General features: G+C 35.7%; 1 protein-coding gene across 3 annotated transcripts; it reads left to right on the forward strand.

Moving 5' to 3' along the window:
* The first annotated feature begins 4,016 nt into the window (after positions 1 to 4,016).
* Positions 4,017 to 19,336, forward strand: LOC123761711 (uncharacterized). Of its 3 annotated transcripts, XM_045747828.2 has the most exons (10): positions 4,017 to 4,979; positions 5,151 to 5,410; positions 7,175 to 7,302; positions 8,504 to 8,680; positions 9,901 to 10,075; positions 12,626 to 12,804; positions 12,929 to 13,137; positions 13,645 to 13,767; positions 16,835 to 17,023; positions 17,220 to 19,336. In XM_045747828.2, exons 2-10 carry the CDS (start codon positions 5,164 to 5,166, stop codon positions 18,973 to 18,975), a joined length of 3,183 nt encoding a protein of 1,060 aa, XP_045603784.2. In that variant the 5' UTR covers positions 4,017 to 4,979; positions 5,151 to 5,163; the 3' UTR covers positions 18,976 to 19,336. The 3 variants fall into 3 exon arrangements, with proteins under 3 accessions (XP_045603784.2, XP_069186694.1, XP_069186695.1); XM_069330593.1 differs by having other exon boundaries at positions 4,017 to 5,410; XM_069330594.1 differs by lacking the exon at positions 8,504 to 8,680.
* Positions 19,337 to 20,376: the final 1,040 nt, after the last annotated feature.

The following is a 20,376-nucleotide window of genomic DNA, read 5'->3' on the forward strand; positions in this document are numbered from 1 at the left end:
AACAAGCAACAATAATGTAGGACAAAATAAGAAATGTTTTTTTTTATCCATATAGATCTATAATGCTAGCATTATATACTTTATGATGTTTATAATAATTATATAGGTTTATATATCCAAGAATTATAAACTCTTGGAACTGCCTATCCACCAAAGCCGTAAATGCAAAGGCATTATTGCAGTTCAAAATCCATTTAGAGAGAAAATTCCCTGGAAATGGTGGAACTTTTGACACGTTGTCGGCTTCTTGTCCCCGTCGTGGCCACTATAGATAGATGGTGACCCTCAGGTAAATTCAGTACTGTATTCTTATCGCTGACTGCAGTAAGAAATATAACTTACTGTTTCAGCCCCTAGCGATGGCCACATGCTCTGCCTTGAGGCAGCCGGAACCCGTGACGCAATTTAAATCATTGGGACTCGATACTGCCGCCAAGTATTCCTAGTCAAGCATTCCTATTCAGGGGTCCGGATTGTTAGGCACTTATCGCCTAGGGTCACAGGGAAGTTTATAGACTTTTACAGTTTTGTGACTGGTTCTTCGGGCGAGTAGACGGTGTCCGACGCCGCCATGGGAGAGAAGTGCTGAGGGTTGGTGGATCATTTAATTGAATTCATTGTGTCGACGGACAAGTAACCAGTGTATATATATAGATAATTATTAATATATGTAAATTAAGAGTATATATATAATAGCCAAATGTTAGGTCCCCCCCCCCATCTTCAAGGTCGACCTATTTAAAACCCTTCCCAGGATGCAACCTAACAACAAGCTAGCTCCTAGGTATCTAATTGCTGTTAGGTGAACAGGAGCAGTAGGTAACAGGAAACGCGTCCAACCATTTCTGTCCCACACTGGTGTGCCCTCAGGGCATGGTGGGCGGCTGGCTCCTGCTTTGCCGGAGGTCACTGGAAGAGGTTTTTGCTCATTTGGATAAGAGTTTAAAAGGGTCATGTTTTTGCCTTGACTTTATTTAACTCCCCAAACATCTGCCTGTCTGTGTATTTATTCCCCGCAAGCTGTGTTCGTTTCCGGCGACGGGCGACGTTTATATAATCGTAAGGCTTTGCGTTGTACCCTTGAGAGGAACGTCGGGGACATATGCGCCATAACTGGCGTCGTAACCCCTATAGGCCTAAATCAGCTCCAACACTGTATCTGTGATTTCCCTGTGAGATGGGAATATTAACTGAACTTATAACTAGCTCTTTATCTACACTGTGTAATGTAATCTTTCATATCGAATAGGGTAGCAGCACATTTCTGTGTATACCTAAGCTTGTTAGTAATAATAATAATAATAATAATAATAATAATAATAATAATAATAATAATAATAATAATAATAATAAAAAGCAACATAATTTACTGCGAAAAGTATACTTTACAGACAGGTAAAGTTAATTATTAATATATGTAAATTAAGAGTAAGGATCGTTAATTATAATAATAGCTAAAAGTAGTTAGTAATAAAAGGTAATAATACTACTATAATATATTTTACAATCAAGGCAAGTTTGAATGAATATTTACTAAACAATATTAAATTATTTTAAAGTTCATTGGGTACAATATATATATATATATATATATATATATATATATATATATATATATATATATATATATATATATATATATATATATATATATATATATATATATATATATATATGTGTGTATATCACGAAAATAAACACGTGATTAAGAATGTGACAATGTCAGACCACGAAGGAAAAATGAAACAGGAAATTTCCTTAAGTACTTTCGTATATTAAATACATCTTCAGAAGGTCATTTTACAGATCGAGTGATGGGTATAAATAGGCAGGAGAGAGTGGTGAAGTAAGGTGAGGTACAATACTTGGACAACGCAGAAGAAATGATTTACTACTTCATCACCTTCATTACCATATCTATATGGTCTTGTCAAGACGCATAAGCCTAACAATCCCATGAGACCTATCATCAGTTCTGTGGGATCCATTTCTTACAAACTCTCCAAATGGCTTACCAAAATCTTGTCCCCTTTGTTAGGAACTATCTCCTCTTCTCATTTGACAAATTCTCTTGATTTAGTTAACAAATTGAATAGTGTTCCTGTCACTCCTGATGTAAAGTTAATCAGTTTTGACGTTTGTTCCTTGTTCACAAAGGTACCGGTCGATGATATTCTCGATTATCTTGCTCGTGAACTAATGAGCCATGACTTACCTCTTTCTGCTGATATTATTGTCAGTCTTGTTAAGTTGTGCATTAAAGAATGTAAATTTACCTTTAATAATGAGTATTATTTACAGACTTTTGGAATGGCAATGGGGAATCCTCTATCGCCATTGCTCTCAAACCTGTACATGGAATTCTTTGAAAAGAAATTTGTTTCAAAAATAACTCCTGGTATCATTCCTTGGTTTAGATATGTTGATGATATCTTATGTATTTGGCCTTCAGATGCAAACACAGACGAATTTGTAGCCAAACTTAATGACCAAGTCACCTCCATAAAATTTACTATGGAGACTGAAATTGATAAATGTTTGCCATTCTTAGATGTGCTTATTCATAGGGAAAACTCTTCATTAAAGTTTAGTGTTTACAGAAAACCTACGAACAATTTATCTTATGTTCATTATTTTTCAGGGCATAAATACAATGTAAAAAAGTCAATTTTTGCTTCAATGTATCTAAGAGCTCTTCGAGTTGTGAGTCCAGAATTCTTAGATGAAGAATTTAAGAATATTGATTCGATTGGTCTTAAGCTTTGTTACCCACTGAATTTTTTGGAAGTTTGTCGTAACAAAGCTCGTCGTACATATTATAATAATGTATGCAGTGAAAGGACTCGCCCAAAGAATGTGTTATGTTTACCATATTTCTCTGGGTTTGAGAATATTGTCAAGGCCTTGAAACTTTTTAATATAGATGTAATGTTTAGCTACGAAAACACTGTTGGTAAGCTATTAGTAAGGAACAGCCCTCGTAGTGATAATTGCGTCATTTATAAAATACCTTGTAAGGAATGTAATAAGTTCTATGTCGGGCAAACATCTAAAGATTTAAAATGTAGAATATCGCAACATAAATACTCTGTAAGACATGGCCAATTATCTAATGCTTTGTTTGTGCATTTGTCAGAAAAAGCTCACCAAATTGATTGGGAGAGTGCGTCTTCAATAACAAATTGTAAAAGCACCTATAACAGAAACATAATTGAATCCGCTTTGATACAGATCACCAAAGAAAGTAATTTGAATATTAGCAGTGGTCTATATAACTTAGATCCATTTCTAATAGATCAGCTAAAGGGCGATTTAAGTAGAATCATTGAAAAACATTTGTCTCACTAATTTATTGTATATATTTACCTCTTTATGTTATAATTACCTATGTATTATGCTTGTATGTCTGCTATATCAGATGGGCCATTGGGCTACATCGGATGGGCCAATTGGGTGCATCTGATGGGCCAATGGGCCTTCTGCGTTGTCCAAGTATTGTACCTCACCTTACTTCACCACTCTCTCCTGCCTATTTATACCCATCACTCGATCTGTAAAATGACCTTCTGAAGATGTATTTAATATACGAAAGTACTTAAGGAAATTTCCTGTTTCATTTTTCCTTCGTGGTCTGACATTGTCATATATATACATATATATATATATATATATATATATATATATATATATATATATATATATATATATATATATATGTCTAAATCCAATTAATATGTGGGACTTAACCTTTCTGCCAGTTACCTTGAGGCTACTTTGAATTGCATGCATGCGCAAGGTTTTTTTTTATAACGAATTAATTAAACTAAAACGTTGAGCTAGGTTGGACATCAAAATAGATTCATCATTTATAAATATTATTATTATATTTAATTTACAATGTTAGGTTTACGATAATGTTAAATTAATATCATAACTAAACTCTTTGGTTTATATTTAGGCGTGTTTTATATTAGTTATCCTTGTAGTCTTTTGGCAGTATTCTATACATCTACTATCCCTGTGGAACGTAGTGTTTACAAACAACTACTTGGGCCCATGGAGTGGCGCCTGGGATCTACCGGAACCCGTGACGCGATTTTACCCTTTGGTTCTCAATACCGCTGTCAGGTTCAAAGGTTCAGATTGATACGACGCCTGGCGCACTTATCTCTTGGGATCACGGGGGAAGTTGATAGATTTATTTTCGTTTTCCTGTTGATTTTTTTATCGAAGAGACGGTGCCCAACGCTGGCTTGGCTGATAGGTGCCAGGGTTAGAGGGTCTTGGTGGGCTCCTGGTTTGCCCACAGGGTATGGCTGGCTCCTGCCTGCCAGTGTGTTTGTCCCCCACAAGATGCGTGTATTTCCGCCAAAAGACGACGTGTATATAGCTGCAGCGCTTTGCGATATACTCATAAGGAAATGCTGGGACACATCCGGCATCACTTCCATTGTGGCCCAAAAAGTCCAACCACAACATCATGAAATTTACCCACATAAGAAGTAAAGTTACATGGATAAAGTTACAAAACACCCAACAAAAAAATTCAAAACGGCCAATAAAGAATGGCAAATGAAAAGCATTAAAAATGATATATTAAAGGTGTTACATTCATACCTAATATTTCCCACGTTTTATGGGCTAATTTCACGGAGAGAAATTATAATTTCAACATGTCATGTGAACTTGGGCAACAACCAAGAGATCCTGTCTGTAAAAGATTTAACCACATCTAGCATATTTCCCATGCCCAAGCCTTGAAATCTCATTTTCAAAAGAAAGAAGGCCCATTTTTTACTGGACAAATACCTCTGCAACTGGAAAAAAAGAACCATAGAATTTTGTTTTAAATATGCTCAGTGGCTTTCTCAAAGCCCAATTATTTCTTGTAATGTTGCCTCTATCTATGAACTTGGTCCTAACATCCTAAGCAAATCCACACATTCCTAGCTTCAGTGAGTTTTTGTTCATCGAATCAGGTGAGTAAATCTGGCATGGAAAGTGTGTTCCAACAAGGTTTGCCGAATCGAGGTTTCTTGAATTGAGATTCCACTGTAATATATTAATATTTTTAAAACAATAAATTTTTGCACAAATTTCAACTCGGTGGAATCATAGATAGTTGAAAAGTACTGTACCTGTAATTGCAGATACTGTAGCTCCATGAGAATGTCTCCAAAGTCTCCTAATCATCAATTGCTCGGAGAAACCCTGACACGATATTATAGACTCGCCTGTGAATTATACAATACTTACCCTATCGGGCGTTTCACCCACCAACTCTCTCGGGGAAGTTTGGATCTTAGTTTATCTGAAGTTGATCTTGACCATTTGGAAGCATTATGTCATATCGTTCAAAACAAGATAACTCCTTTGGATATTCACATATATATTCCAGCTCTAAAAGAAGGTAAGGTTATATACTTTTCTGGGTGGCACTCCTCAGTAGCTACCATCAGTTTGCCACACCATGATGTATAGAACAACAATAAAAATGATAGGCTCCCAATGACAAACTTTGCATGTCAAGGACTAGCACCACCTTTGTTTGCCTCCTCTTTGCTGCTAGAAAGCTCTTAGGGTTCATACATCAACCCACCACTGAGCAAATTAACTTCTTTTACTCAAGAGAAAATATTTTAAAATCACCAATTGCCAAACAACTCTCTCAGCACTAGCTAATTTTCAATAAGAACCACACAAACTCAGTATTGAGTTTGAATGCCTCTGTGGTTCACTGGACCTCTGTATTTGATCCAGTGGTTCATTTTATTGTGCCCAAATCATGTTTTGTGCCTGGTGGTGCATCTTCTGCTGTTGTTGAGGCCACTTTCTCCTTGGGGATTTGCAAATTTAGAAAATTGTTTGGTAATTAGTGATTTCCAAGTGCAACATGTTTTAGTAGGAGAGTGCAAGTTTTGAAGCATTTAATTTATCAGCAGTGGTTTTATTTCTGATCCCCAACCTCGATGAGGGGGCAAGCAAAGTTGGTGCTTATTTCCAGTGTGCAGTGTTTATCACCAGTAGAAATGTAATATCACTGTTGTCCTATACATCCTGGTATGCTAAGCTGAGGGCAAGTATTGAGGTGTAACTCAGAAAGGAAAATTTAACTGCACTTAACACTGTACAGGTAATTTAACTAATTATTTTAATTCATTGTTTGTATTTTACCGTACCTAGTACAGTACAGTATTAATATAAAATCCCAAATTAAACATTTTATTTTTATCTTATTATTTTGCATCTTTTTTTTCATCCTGTTGTAGTGTGTTAGTAAAAGTTTGTAAATAGTATGCTGTATGTACAGCAGGAAAAGTTTATCTACCTGCTACATATAACCCAGTTGTTCTCCAGGTGTCGAGGCAGTTTCAGATATTTGAAGCATGTATTTTGAAGCATTATATCTCTACCTTTATTATTAGATTGCTTCTATGTTTATACTTTTAACATTTCAATACTATCTGGACATTTAATTAACAAGTACAGAAAAGTAATAATTTGACATTAGCTTATACTTTCATGAATACAGTACTGTACTATAATCTCTTTGATTCATTATGCTGTACTTACTCTTTATACCCAGCTTGATGAGTAAACTGATCTTTATTTGCATAATGGGAAGTGCTTTGGTGTTAATTATATGTTTTAATGTTATGTAAACATACTGTAAAATGTTTTTTATATTTTTTTGTAGAATAGGTTAGCAAAGTTGCCCACTCAATAATGATTAACCACTGAGAAGGGAAAATACTGTACAGTATAAGTTTATTTCAAAACGATACTCCACAAGCAGTTCTTGAATGGTTGAAGCTTTTACTTTAACTATTGTAATAAAACACTTGAAACAAAACTGAACATCAGACCAATATCCAATGTGCAGATTATCTGCCAGAGCCTTGCCTCTACCCCATGGGCCGTGAATTTATTTTGTCATTAACTTAACACCGTAGGTGAAGCACTAGTACAAAATTATGAAATAAAGTATATTTGTGTGTTAGAAATCCAGCCACCTGCCTGAAATTATTTTAACTAGTAATTTAGTATTAAAAAAATTTTGTGTACTAGATGTATGAGCTGAAACTTCACAAAATCAGTACAATCGTATATTCGAATATATCCTGTCTCCCAATACTGTATAACAATGTGTTTTTTCCACATATCGGTTCTGAAGTTGGACTGAGGGTCATTCAGCGAATTCTACAGGGAATCAGTTTATGTCTGTCAAAGTCACTCACTCTTACAACTCTTGAACTAGACAATGTAAGACTGAAAGGGAAGAATCTCAATATATTCTGTCAGGTGAGGCATTTGATAGTTTTATATTTCAACTACTAAACTGCATAAATGCAAGAAATATTTTTTCTGCTTGCTGTTCACTAACAATGCCTGTGTGTGGTAATGTTAGAGCAAATTTTACAGCAGTCAATAGTATACAGTATTCCATCATTTGCATCTAATTCAGTATTTAATTTGTTGCCCACTTTTTTCTCTTTTTTTCTTGTATTTGTAGTTTATTAGTATACAGTGACTGATCTATTTTACATCAGTCAACATCTGTTAAGCACATTACAATACTACGTATATGGTAATCTATTCCTTACTGCTGAATGAGCCATCAGAGGCCATGTTGGGCCATGCATGAGGTGACCCAGTATTATTTTTTAGTGCATTTACCTAGCATCTCTGAACTCATCCAAAAAAATATGCATCTATTCATTGCATCAAACAACAATAGTGCAAACATGTTGAAAAGAACCTCAAGAGATGGATAAGATGATATGAAACAAGTACTGTATTAATAACCCTTACGCTTCTCTAATTGCTTGATTATTTTTCATTGTACTAATTGTTTCATAGTCTAAAATTCCACCATTTCTATGGGGATGTCATTCACTCCCTCAGGGCTCTAAGGGGTGTCTGCCATTTTTTAAAAATTAAAGGTACCCAAGGACATCATTCTTATAGCACCAACCATGGCTGATGCATGTTCATCCAGCTCGCAAACACAGTGTGAACATAGGAAGCAAGCTTCTCTCTTCTGGGGCCAAATTATTGCTGATAGGTTTTAAGGACTTCCAAGGGCTGATGTGACTTGTAGGTGTGGAGCTATCTCTGTGTGGCGGGACACTATCTGGCGGGACATTAGTTATCTGTGTGTGACAAGGAGCCACCAAAGCTTCCCCTCTCCCCAGAAAGAGACCTTTCATTACAGTCCGTGCTAGTTTATTTCTTTTAGATATATACTGTACTCTTTTATATGATAAAGATACCTGTACTGTATTACATACTATAAATCATAATCAGGCATAAATTATGGTTCTGAGCATGCTGGAACAATAATTTCATTATATAATGTTAATGAGATAATTGTATTTTGTCCCTATAAATTGCTGTTTGCAAGAAAAGAATGTTAGAATTTATTTAATTGATAATGATATGTTGACATAAAGAACACAACCCCATGCTCTGCCTTGTTATAAAGTCCACAATATTGTTTCAGGGGCTTATGAAATCCAAAAATTTGAAAACATTGAGCTTAAAAAAATGTGATCTTGGAGATGCAGGAGCACAACATGTATGCCAAAATATAAAAAATGTACCCAGCATTACACATCTTTGTTTGATTGACTGCCAGATAGGAGAAAAAGGAGCTTCAGCTATTGCCAGTTTGATACAGGTATGTTATTTCATAAATATTGTATTATAGTAGCCAATATTTGAAGTTCTGACAAGCAAGATAATATAATTAAAATAAAAGAATAAAAAAAAAATCAAAATTTTGAAAAACAGAACAAATGTCAAAAAGGTTTGTTCAGTGTTTGGCAGGTAGGCTGCTCCATGTTTCTTAAAAAAAAAAAATAAAAAAAAAGTTGAAACAATTTGAAAAACAGACAAATGCCATAAAGGTTTGTTCAGTGTTTGTTGGGTAGGCTGCTCCATTATTGAGACGTAAATGAAAAATACAAAACAAATGGAACACATTTGAAACAAAGAAAGATTGTCATAATGTAGCAGCCTACCTGACAAACACTGAACGAACCTTAATGGCATTTGTCCGTTTTTCAAATTGTTTAAACTTTTTTTTTATTTTTTTATTTTTTTTTTTATTTAAGAAACATGGAGCAGCCTACCTGCCAAACACCGAACGAACCTTTTTGACATTTGTTTTGTTTTTCATTTTTTTTTTTTTTCTATTTAAGAAACATAGAGCAGCCTACTTGCCGAACACTGAACGAACCTTTTGCTATAAGAAAAATGAAAAAAAATATTGAACAAATTTGAAGAAAGAAAAATATCATAAAGGTTTGTTCAGTGTATATGAGGTAGGCTGCTCCATTATTTAAAACATCGAATATCATATTGATGTTTTTCGGTGGTAGAACGGATTAATTTGATTTCCATTACTGTATTGTCAATGGAGACATTCGTTTTGTATGATGTCCGTTTCACATGACGATCATGGTGCCAGAACGGATTAAATTCGTTATTCGAGGTTCCACTGTAATGTTTTTTCAGGTAAAAGTACATACATACAAAATGAGTTACAAACAGAATGTTGGATTACTAGATAGAGCTAGTATATATTAAGGCCTAAAGCCACTAATATGCGCAGCGTTTAACTCTTGTGCCACCAAGTGAACTGTTAGTGCAGTACTAAACTAACTCGATGTAATTTGTCCATGATATTTTGGTATTAACTTGTGCACAAATACTGTAGAAGTTTTATGAATTGCACTAAAAAAGAAAAGTTATGGAAAGCAACTGAAGTGGATATGGTCTTTGGATATACTGTACAGTACAGTACCTCTGTATACATAGTTTGGGTTGTGTTTGATTCCAGTTGAACTTGAATATTATTAAGTGAGCACTGTATTCTGGTTTGTTTAAATTTCTTAGCACCAAAGGATCAATCGAGATAGTGCAATGTGGCAAGATACTCTTCGATTACGACGGCCACAACTTGATGGAATGAAAGGTCTTCGCAGAATAACTCTCAACCACAATCCTCAGTTGAACGACAGTGGAGCAGTTGCTGTTGCCAGTGCCTTAACAGAAGATTTATGGATCAAAGGTAAAGTTAGCACTTGTGTGGAAATTAGTGTTTATTATACGTATACAGTATACATTAGTCTCTCAATTACAGTACTGTACAGTACCTGTATATGATTACCAATTTTCCAAACCTCTGAATTATTGGGATCAAATCTGACTTAAATTTTTTTAGAGGAAAGGTTGTGTCCTTTCCATGTATATTCCATGACAAAATATTTTAAGGGTTCTTTAGATAATTAGATAATACAAAAATATATTACTGTAAATAGGAAAACAAATAAAAATCATTTCTTAGTCAACATTTCCTAATAGAAGATATGGGTCAAGTAGGTCAATACCAGGCAACAAATGTAATCAATATATTATCATTATATATACTGTGGAAGAAATAAACATAAGGAATTTTGTGTTTTTCAATACAAAAAATTGCCCTTTTTCTTCATAGGAATGGTGACTACATTACTCGGTCATTTTGTAACCTCTAGGTTCTCCCCACTTGATCAGCTATGTAATACTGTACATTCATATAAACAGCACTATCAATTTCTAAGTAAATTATTACTGAATATATAATGTCCCCAAATTACTAAAACTAATTCTGCTACATATATGTGAAAGTATGTATCAGAAATATAAACTGCTAGAAAAAATATTTCCTTTATAATGCTGAAAACGTATGACAATACTGTAGGGGTTTTAAATGATGCATCACCTATTTGGCAATTGGACACCATGAGCGTAGCTCTTATCTTGTAACTACAGTTAGGTAATTACACACACACACATTTAAAACTCTGATCAAATTATCATGGTAACAAGGTTATTGTAAATATCCGAATTCAATTATGGGCTCATTATACCCCATGTTACATGGATATTTCATTCTGAGTAGCTAAATTTAAAACAGCAACAGCATATTATCTGTTGATTTAAATATATATTTAAATCAATAGAAGATTAAAATAGATATTCAAATCAATAGAAGATTAAAATAGATACTGTATTTAAATCAATAGAAGATTAAAATAGATATTTAAATCAATAGAAATTTCTCAACATCCAAACCTGGGAAGGTTTGGTTTTAAGATTTTTTTTTTCCAACCATGTTATTTTAACCCACTTCCCAGTTGCATGGCGTGGGGATACACCTGTCAGAAAAGGAAGATTATGATTGGAACAAAAAGGCCAAAACATACCCAGTTATATTTAATCTTTCATATTAGCTTTTAATATTCAATACCATCACTACGAATTATTTCTGTTCTTGTTTTGCAAAATATTCATAGCCGTTAAGTACACCTTATGAATTCCAAAACAAAAAACCCAGCATTGAATGTAATGAAACGGCAGTTTCTGGGTTATCCCCTGAGGCTCCCACAGAAATATTACAAATCATACATTCCTTAACAAACGGCATCTACTCTGTCTTGTTCACATTCATGCCTCATTTTCCTACACAATATACCTGACCGCCTTCTTGACATTTCTAATGGCTATAGTTACACAGTTTCTTCATCTCTGTAATTACATGAGCAGAAGTATATATAATACAGTGTATAGGCATATATATAATTTTTGTTCAAGATGATCCATTGTCAGGAACATGTTATTACAAGATTTGATTTAAATTGAATGAAGTTTCACTTAAATTGGTGGAAAATTTATAAACTAGTTTGTTATACTGTATTTACAGTACAGTTTGAAAATTTTAAACCAAAATAACCACCAATATTTATAGTGTATATATTCAGTACTGTATCTTAAAATTGAATGGTTTTGAGAAATATAGCCCATCCTCCTAAGTTGATAGTACAGTACTTGTAGCCACTATTACAAAAATTGACTGTTGCAGTCAACAATGTTCACAAGTTGTACTATTAATGTGTAGAAGGTATAAAAAACTTTAACATTCCTAGGCCTAGTACTGCACATGTGTACTATGTTAGTACTTACCTTTTTTATGTTTTTTATTTTTTAGTTTTACATTCTTGTAAAGCACGCATAGTGTTTCGGGCAAGTCATTAATCCTAATGGTTTCCCTGAATACACCCGCCAAATCGTTTAACAACCAGGTACCCATTCACTGCTGGGTGAGTAGAAACTACAGTTAAGGATTGGCGCCCAGTCAATCCTCCCCGGCCAGGATCCGAACCCAGGCCAAAGTACTCGCGAAGCACCGGGCGAGTGCTTTACCACTGTGCCACGGAGACTGTTCTAAGATAGCATATGTTAGGCTTAGGATTACCTATTTATACCTTGGACAGGTTATATTAGGTTCTATAGTTTTAAATTTTCTAGAATGTCATTTGGGATAATTCAGTAATACAGAATGTGAACTTTTTGGGTATCTTAGTACATATTTGTACATTTGACCAAATAATTATTATAAGTACAGTACAGTACTCGCATTATTGGAGAAGGGCTGAAGAAGTAAGGTATGGGTTAAGATACACTCTCTTAAAACATTATTTCCCTATTTTGTTAAAAAGGCATTTGAATAATTAAACTGCATGCATATATAAAGTACAATATTTAACAACTTTTGTGATAACTTTAAAATATTCTTCAGCTCTGGATCTTCAACACTGTGGTATTGGTGCTGAAGGAGGGCAAGTGCTGAGGGATGTTCTCAATACCAATCAGACACTAGAGATTCTAGATTTAAGGCAAAATCCATTTGTCCCTAGCCAGTTGGTGAATGAAGTGAAAGAAATGCTCCAGGGACGACATGATGAGTACGGTGTGCAGGTCAGTTTCAAAACTTGTTAACTTGATTCTTAAACATATAAAATTGAACAAGGCAGGTACATTAAATCTATCTTTAATGTACTTGTATGTTACATCATAAAATAATGTTTTTTGGGGGTTTCAGTACATGTGGTTGGAGCCATCAGAAAGTTATGCAGTAAAGCAAGCAGCACCTGTTAAGACTGGTGGCAGCCCAAGCAAGTATTCAGCAACTGGAGTAATAACTAAAATTAAAAACCGCTCTACTCCTCACACTCAACTCCAAAAAACGCCAAATCCTCCTGGACAGCTAGGGATTCCATGGAGAGTTGAGCATAGGTTGTTTGAGAGAAGGTATTAATATTATAAAGCAAATCTTTGTATGTATCTTTCTTTTATATTTTGACTTGTTATATAAAAAATTGGCTATAGTAATTAGAAGTATTCCCAACCACCACCTCAATACTTTACATCCTCTTATGTTTTCCCTCCATTCCCATAAATTTTCTCCTTGCACTTCTCGACTCACAATTGGGAATGCTGAGTGGGACAGAAATAGTTGAGCATCTTTCCTATTACCTAATGCCTCTGTTCACCTAATAGTAAATAGGTACCTGGGAGTTACCAACTGTTGGGGAGTTGCAAACTAGAGAAGGTTAGTAGATCAACCTTGAGGAGACCTCGATATAAACTTAATTACATAGCCTGCTTATCCCCTAACAAAATTTCGTCAGTGCAAAATTCGGTCAGTACATTTCGGTGCAAAATTTTGGCCCCCATTTGTAAAAATGTTGCTTTTTAGCAGCAACCATAGTAATAACATTTCACATTATTTACTTTGCCTGATGTGTACCATTGCAGAGAGGGTTTAATGCCTGGATCACTGGTGGATGCCTTTCCTAAAGAACAACAGAGCCATGCTATAGCATCAGCTGCCTATCAGCAGCCTGAACCACATGATTCAGTGAGTCTGCTTACCATTAGGTATGATTAAAACTCATAAATATAAATTTGAGTAATGTAGCTAATTAAATAATAAATTTAGATATCTTAAATTCACTTTGACAAATCGGTGGATTTAAAATGTTAATTTAGTATCTTAAGTTAAATTTTGAATTTGGTTGAGGGTTTTAAATTTATAGGCTTAATGTATGTATTTTACCCATATACTATAATGAGTATTCTATTCATTTAATACTATAGTATATCACTCTCTTCCTTGGAGTTCATTCTTGAGTGTGTCTTTCCTTGTACACTTCGACAGACATGATGTGTTATACTATACTATACTTATACTGTGCTAGGGCAAAGGAAGCAAAACAAAAACAGGCATTGAATGTAATAAATGTCTTGTATCATTCTTGTTAAAAATTATATACTATATAGAAAGCAAAATTTCCTAGGGTGTCTTTTTGGAGCTAGAACTACAGTGGCACCTTGATTTATGATTGCCCCGACTTAAGATAATTTCGAGTTACGATGTAAATTTGATCGAAAAATGCGACTCGACTTACGATAGTGTCGTCGACTAACAATATTTGTTGGTACCTGTACACGTTTGGGATGACCGAGTGTGTGGTTCCTGGTCACCTAGGCCGACCTGCCTCAGTTTACTAGAGCTGCCCGCTTAGTGACGATCACGCCTATAAGAAATTCCGTTTTTGTGGTGATTTTTTGCTTTTTGAACATAAAACTGATTATTATATATCATGCCATGGGTCCCAAGAAAGTCAGTGGTAAGGTTCAACATATGAAAAGACATGTAAGAATGACTATAGAGGAAAAACAAGAGGTCATATGTAAACATGAAAATGGTACTAGTGTTGTTGAACTAGCTAGGCAGTACAATAAATCTTCAGAGGAGGCGGCGGCGGCATTAGAGGATGTCCCTTCCTCATTAATTAAGAAAATGTGTGCAGTATGGGAAGGACTGCAAAGTTTTGCTGAAAAGAATCACCCAGATAAAGCTGTAACAGGCCGTTGCATTGATGACAAATGTGATACCTCACTACAGACAAGTGTTGGAAAGAAAGGAAAAACAATTTTCAATGGAACAATTTCTAGTGAGAAAATTAAGCAGTGAGTCAGAAGCAGGTCCTAGTGGTATGCAGGCAAAACGTGCCAGAGTGTGTACCCCAGAGAAGTCCTCACTGCCTGCTGTTATAATGGAAGGGGACTCCCCTTCCAAACAGTAACACCTCTCCTCCCCCCTCCTCACCATCTTCCATATGCCATCAAGAGTCCTCCATAAAGGTAAGATAAACATATGTACAGTATTGTAGTTAGAGAAAAAAATTGTATTCAGTATAAAATGTATTTGTAAGTTAATATTTTGGAGGGTGGGGAACGGATTAATTCAATTCCCTTTATTTCTTATGGGAAAAATCGCATCGACTTACGATCCGTCTCTGGGAACGGATTACCATCGTAAATCGAGGCCCCACTGCACTGTGATTACCCCTCTGGCTTTATGTCACATTCATAGACATTTTGGAGCTGTGAGTCTGTTTAGTTTTGGAGTACTGGTGATCATGGCTTCCTGACTGATGTTTTTAAAGGAGTTTTCAAATCTGCCAGAGTTAAGTTGCCTTATAATAATACAAATCTTAATTGCATCACCATGCATAAGTCTTGAAAGTCCCAAATTGATATGCAAAAGATTTTTTCAGAAATTGCATGTACTGACATCTTAAATTAGAAAAATCAGGGTTGAATGCAATGAAATGCCTCTTTCTGGTAGAGTCCTGGTGGCTCTCTGAAGCTATCTTGCTGAGTCACATCAACCATATACAGTATATGCTATTGACCTACCTGAGACCAGAGCCAGAATCTGGCCCCCTCAGAGGCACAAAGAGAGAGCTGGGGATTATTATGATTACCCACACCAAGAAAGCATCCAGAAATAAAGTGGTTCAATACAAACTACTGCAAGGTTCATGTAAACGAGGCATCAAAACAACCAACAGACTCGGCAAATGATTACCAGTAAGCAAATCCAAAGAGCAGGCGATGAGTCACAATAACGTGGCCGAAGTATGTTGACCAATCCACACACTAGAAAATGAAGGGATGATGATGATTCGGTCCGTCCTGGACCATTCTCAAGTCAATTGTGAGAATGACAATCGACTTGAGAATGGTCCAGGACAGAGCGAAACGTCGTTGTCCCTTCATTTTCTAGTGTGTAGATTCGTCAACAAATCCAAATAGTCCACTTCAAACTGATCTCAAATCCCCTTGTGTGCAAAGCTGTAACAAGGTGGTTCCCAGGAGCTCCTGGCTTCTGGCCAGCTATAGGCCATTCTGGAGCTCGTAGATCATGAACCGATGTACCTGGTAGGTAGGAAGGGAGTAGGTCAGGGAGCCACCGAAGAGCCAGATCCTCGGTGGATCCGAGGAGCCAGATTGAAGCCGAAGGGCAGAACCAGTAGGCCTGATGCCTCACAAGAAATCCAAACCAGTCCTGGAATTGTGGGCGAATAGAAATGTGCCAGAATGCATCCTTGAGGTCCATGATCATCATCCAAGGAACTGCTTGCAACAACAGATGAAACCGAGTTAAAGTTGTCATGCAATAGATCAAACAAGGAATGAAGCTGTTCGGGCCCGAGGTCGGACAAGTCTTGTTTAAGGACGAGGAACAACCGGGATATTTACAGAATAGAGGTTAACTCGACCATTCCAAGTCCAACCACACAGCAATGACTGCACATAGCTGAGGGGAGAACTCCTGAGCCAACACCCCTGAAAATAACAATGTGGAAGGGAGTAGACCAACTCCACTGGAGACTCTGGGAAACTACCTGGTAAACCCTTGAATTGTGGGACAAGGAGCTGGAAAAACAAGCCAGATGGCCTCTCACAGCACCATCAAGGGTATGATGGTGCTGTGAGAGGCGAGGCCGTTTGTTAGCCTGATTTCTTCAGGCATGCATTTAATCCCAGTTCTTTCTCTATTTTCAAGACCTGATATCACTTATTAAAATTATAGAGATAATTAAATACAATAATTGCTAAGTATATTTTAAATGTTATAACTTTTTGCTTACAGAAAAGAATTGAGTCTTTACAAGAGAAAATATAAGCGAGAGAGAGAAAAGAGAAAGCATGTTGAAAAAAAACTAACTCATCTGCAAGCACGGTTGAAAGATATTCATTTATTAGATGAAGAAACTGTCTCTCACATTGAAGCCTGCTTTTTAAAGTTTCAGACATTTTTAACTCATTTGCAAAACAGTGGGTAAGTAACCTTAATAATTTTTATTTATGAATGATTCTTGGTAAGGTAGTTGAACTACTTTACCAAGTTGAAATGAATTCCATCTATATATATATATATATTACATTTGCATAACATTAGTACAACTCAATAATTATAAAACATTATCTACATGTGGAGTTCAGTCATTGTTATTAAACTGCCTTTCTTTATGCAGATTTCCTTGGCAGCCAACCTTATTCCACGAATCAGAAGCAAGACAAACTGAAATTAATGACAAATTACAACTTGGTTCTAGTCCAACCTCGTCAGAATGTTTGGAAGAAACAGAGTTTAATGCATTAGGCATGAAGGTTGTAAATTCTCAACCCCCTTCAAGTATTCCTATTCCAATATTCTTCAAAAATAGAACATATGCTGAAGGTGGTTTGTGTTTTCCCCCCAAAATTGTAGAATTTGGTAATCACCTACAAACAGAGAAAATTGTGCAAGATCTAGTGTCTGCATGTTTTGCTCTGAATTTAAAAGCATCAGAAAAAACAGATGATGTAGTGCCTGACAAGAATGATGAAAATTACTTAAAACTTCATAATGATATTAAAGCTGGGAGAAATATGTTACCTATATTTTCAAAAGATTCAAAAGAAGTAAGTGGGGATGAAATAGTATGTGATGTGATGATTGGTGGCAACAGTAAGGACATAAAAGCAGATGAGAAAATTTCCAATGAAGCAAATGATGCTGAGAGTAAATTATTTGATGAAGTAAAAGCACCAGAAAAGAAATTTTGTGATGAAATGGGTGACAATACTAAGAAAAAGTTACCTAAACAAGAAAAGAGATTTGAAAGAAGGGTTTCTTCTCAAGTAGAGGATTCTGGGAAAACCTCGTACTATGAAGTAGAGGAGGCCGAGGGAAATTTATCTAATGAAATAAATGGCCTTAAGACAAAGTCATCTAATAAAGTCGGGGATACTGAAAAAAGGTATCTTACTGAAGTAATGGGCACTAAGAGAAAAATTTATAATACACCCAAGGCCAGTAAGAAAAACATTCCTTTAACAATTTCAAATCAGAATAGCTTTGAAGAAAACACAGTGAAATGGCATGAGAAATATGCTGTGAACAAATATAATGCAAGAAATACAAATAAGAGTGCAAGCGATGAACCATTGAGCTATGAGAATGAAATGGTCGTCGTTGGATGGGAAGGGGACATAAATAATGAGTGTCCTGCTAGTCAGATCAATCAAGAAATATCTCATGATGATAATATAAAAAACAATACAAAAGAAATTGAACAAATTGATTTAAAATTACAAAATGAACAGGTAAATAAAGAATTAAATAGCTTAGTAGTGGGAAGCAATGCTTTAATGCATTTAAATAGGCAGGCACCTACCAGATATAACAATACTGTGAATTCTGACCACAATGTTGAAGCTCAAGAACAAAGTCATTCATTTAAATCAAACAAAACTGTTCAAGTAAAGAAATTTATGAATCTTTCTAACACATTTCAGTTTAGAGATGGGGAAATGGGTACAGTAGGACAGGACTCTCAACATATGAAAGCTGGGTCAAACACTGAAGTCAGTGAAACAGATGATGATAAACTCAGAATGCAAACAGCATCTTTACTTTTGTTGAACAGAAGTGGGTCAGCCTCCTCAGTGAGCATCACAGAGCACCTTAGCCACTCTCATTCTCTCTGGAGTAAACAAATACACAGAAAGACAGATAAAGCACCTACAGTAGGTGTGATAAAAACTCAAAACAGTGATGATGGAATGTGTATTGAATACAAGTCAAACATTCCTCAGTTGGCTCTTTTAAAAAATGAACCCAGTCCTGTGGAGTATGGCAGTGATTTTGAAGTCAGTGATAATGAGGGCATTAGTATTTCTTCCTCATCATTAGCCAGTACATCTATTCCTGAAGATTTACTGACACCAGGAGAAGAGGAATTTTGATTCTACAAGCACCATATTAATTTTGTCAAGAACTACTACTACTATGCTGGCCATACTACCTGCCAAAAAATCCTATGAGGGTCATTACTCTTATGTCTAGTTCACAACTTTCACTAATCGCCTTTTCACTTTTAATTTGCAGTATAATTATGTACTGGTATAGGCATATCTGATGCTTTATATGATTACATAGTAATAATGTTCCATATATTAATGAAAAATCACTACATATTCCATATTACGTGGTACCTAAAACAATGTTTATAGTCAAGTCTAGTCATTTGTCAATGCAACTTTGATTTTAGTATAATTTGTTAATTGTGTGCAAGTTATTTAAATAAAGTAAGATTTAAACCAACAACTTTTTATAAATTCCAAAACAAATACATTATTACCACTTTAGTTGCCTTGGCAGGCGACCTGCCGTGCACATCAAGGTAGGCCGAGCGGAGCGCATGAATGCGCCACCACCCCACAAATGTTTATATACTTTTTTTTAGCTTTCTCACCTCAATTTTTGTGCTACGTTGTTTAATTTGGTATCAAATTGTTTACAATAGAATGATGTAAAGGGATATTTGCATATAAGACCATAAAAGTCTCCAGTTTCTATACTTTCGACGGAAACTTTATAACTTTTCATTCTTACGTGTTTCTTTCAATGCTTTTGTCATGAATTAGCTCTGTTCTTGATCATTATTCATCTGGAAGTCAATTTGCAGTGTTTATAAAGCCGGTAACAACAAATACCCGAGATAAAATAACTGGAATGTGGAAACTTTTCGACTCTAGGGGAGGCTGCGGCTGTCACAAGAACAGCGAGCTTCTAGCGTGGGCAAGCGCCCACACGGCAGGGTCAGGATGCCACGTGGATATACAGAGATTGGGAAGAAGTTGACGCTCATTTTAAAACAAGTTCCATAGTATTTGGACAATAAATGGAATTTTTACAATTTTGTAAATTATTGACACCGTTTGCATCATATTCTGTATTTTGGTTTTATGACAGAATATGCATGATCAGGCAGCAAAAGTGTTACGCTTTTAATATACTGTAAATCTAAATAGCAATGTTTTCTTTTAATGAAATTAATTCTCTGGCTCTCAAACAGTAAGAAAAAAAGCATATAATTTTACACTTAAGCACAGTAAGAGGGGCTGGTCCCGAACCTGCACACAGAAATAACATCACATGATGACCAGAAGACATGGCAGGATGTGTAGAATACCCCCGTTGAAAAGCGGAGGTGCAACAGGTACTCTGAGAGAGAACTCTATCAACATCAGAGGCCCGAGACTGTTCAACACGCTTCCGCTACACATAAGGGGCATAACTAGCCGACCCCTCACAGTGTTCAAGAGAAAACTGGATAAGCACCTCCAAAGGATACCTGATCAACC

Source organism: Procambarus clarkii, chromosome 24 (assembly GCF_040958095.1).
Source record: "Procambarus clarkii isolate CNS0578487 chromosome 24, FALCON_Pclarkii_2.0, whole genome shotgun sequence".
Lineage (NCBI taxonomy): Eukaryota > Metazoa > Arthropoda > Malacostraca > Decapoda > Cambaridae > Procambarus > Procambarus clarkii.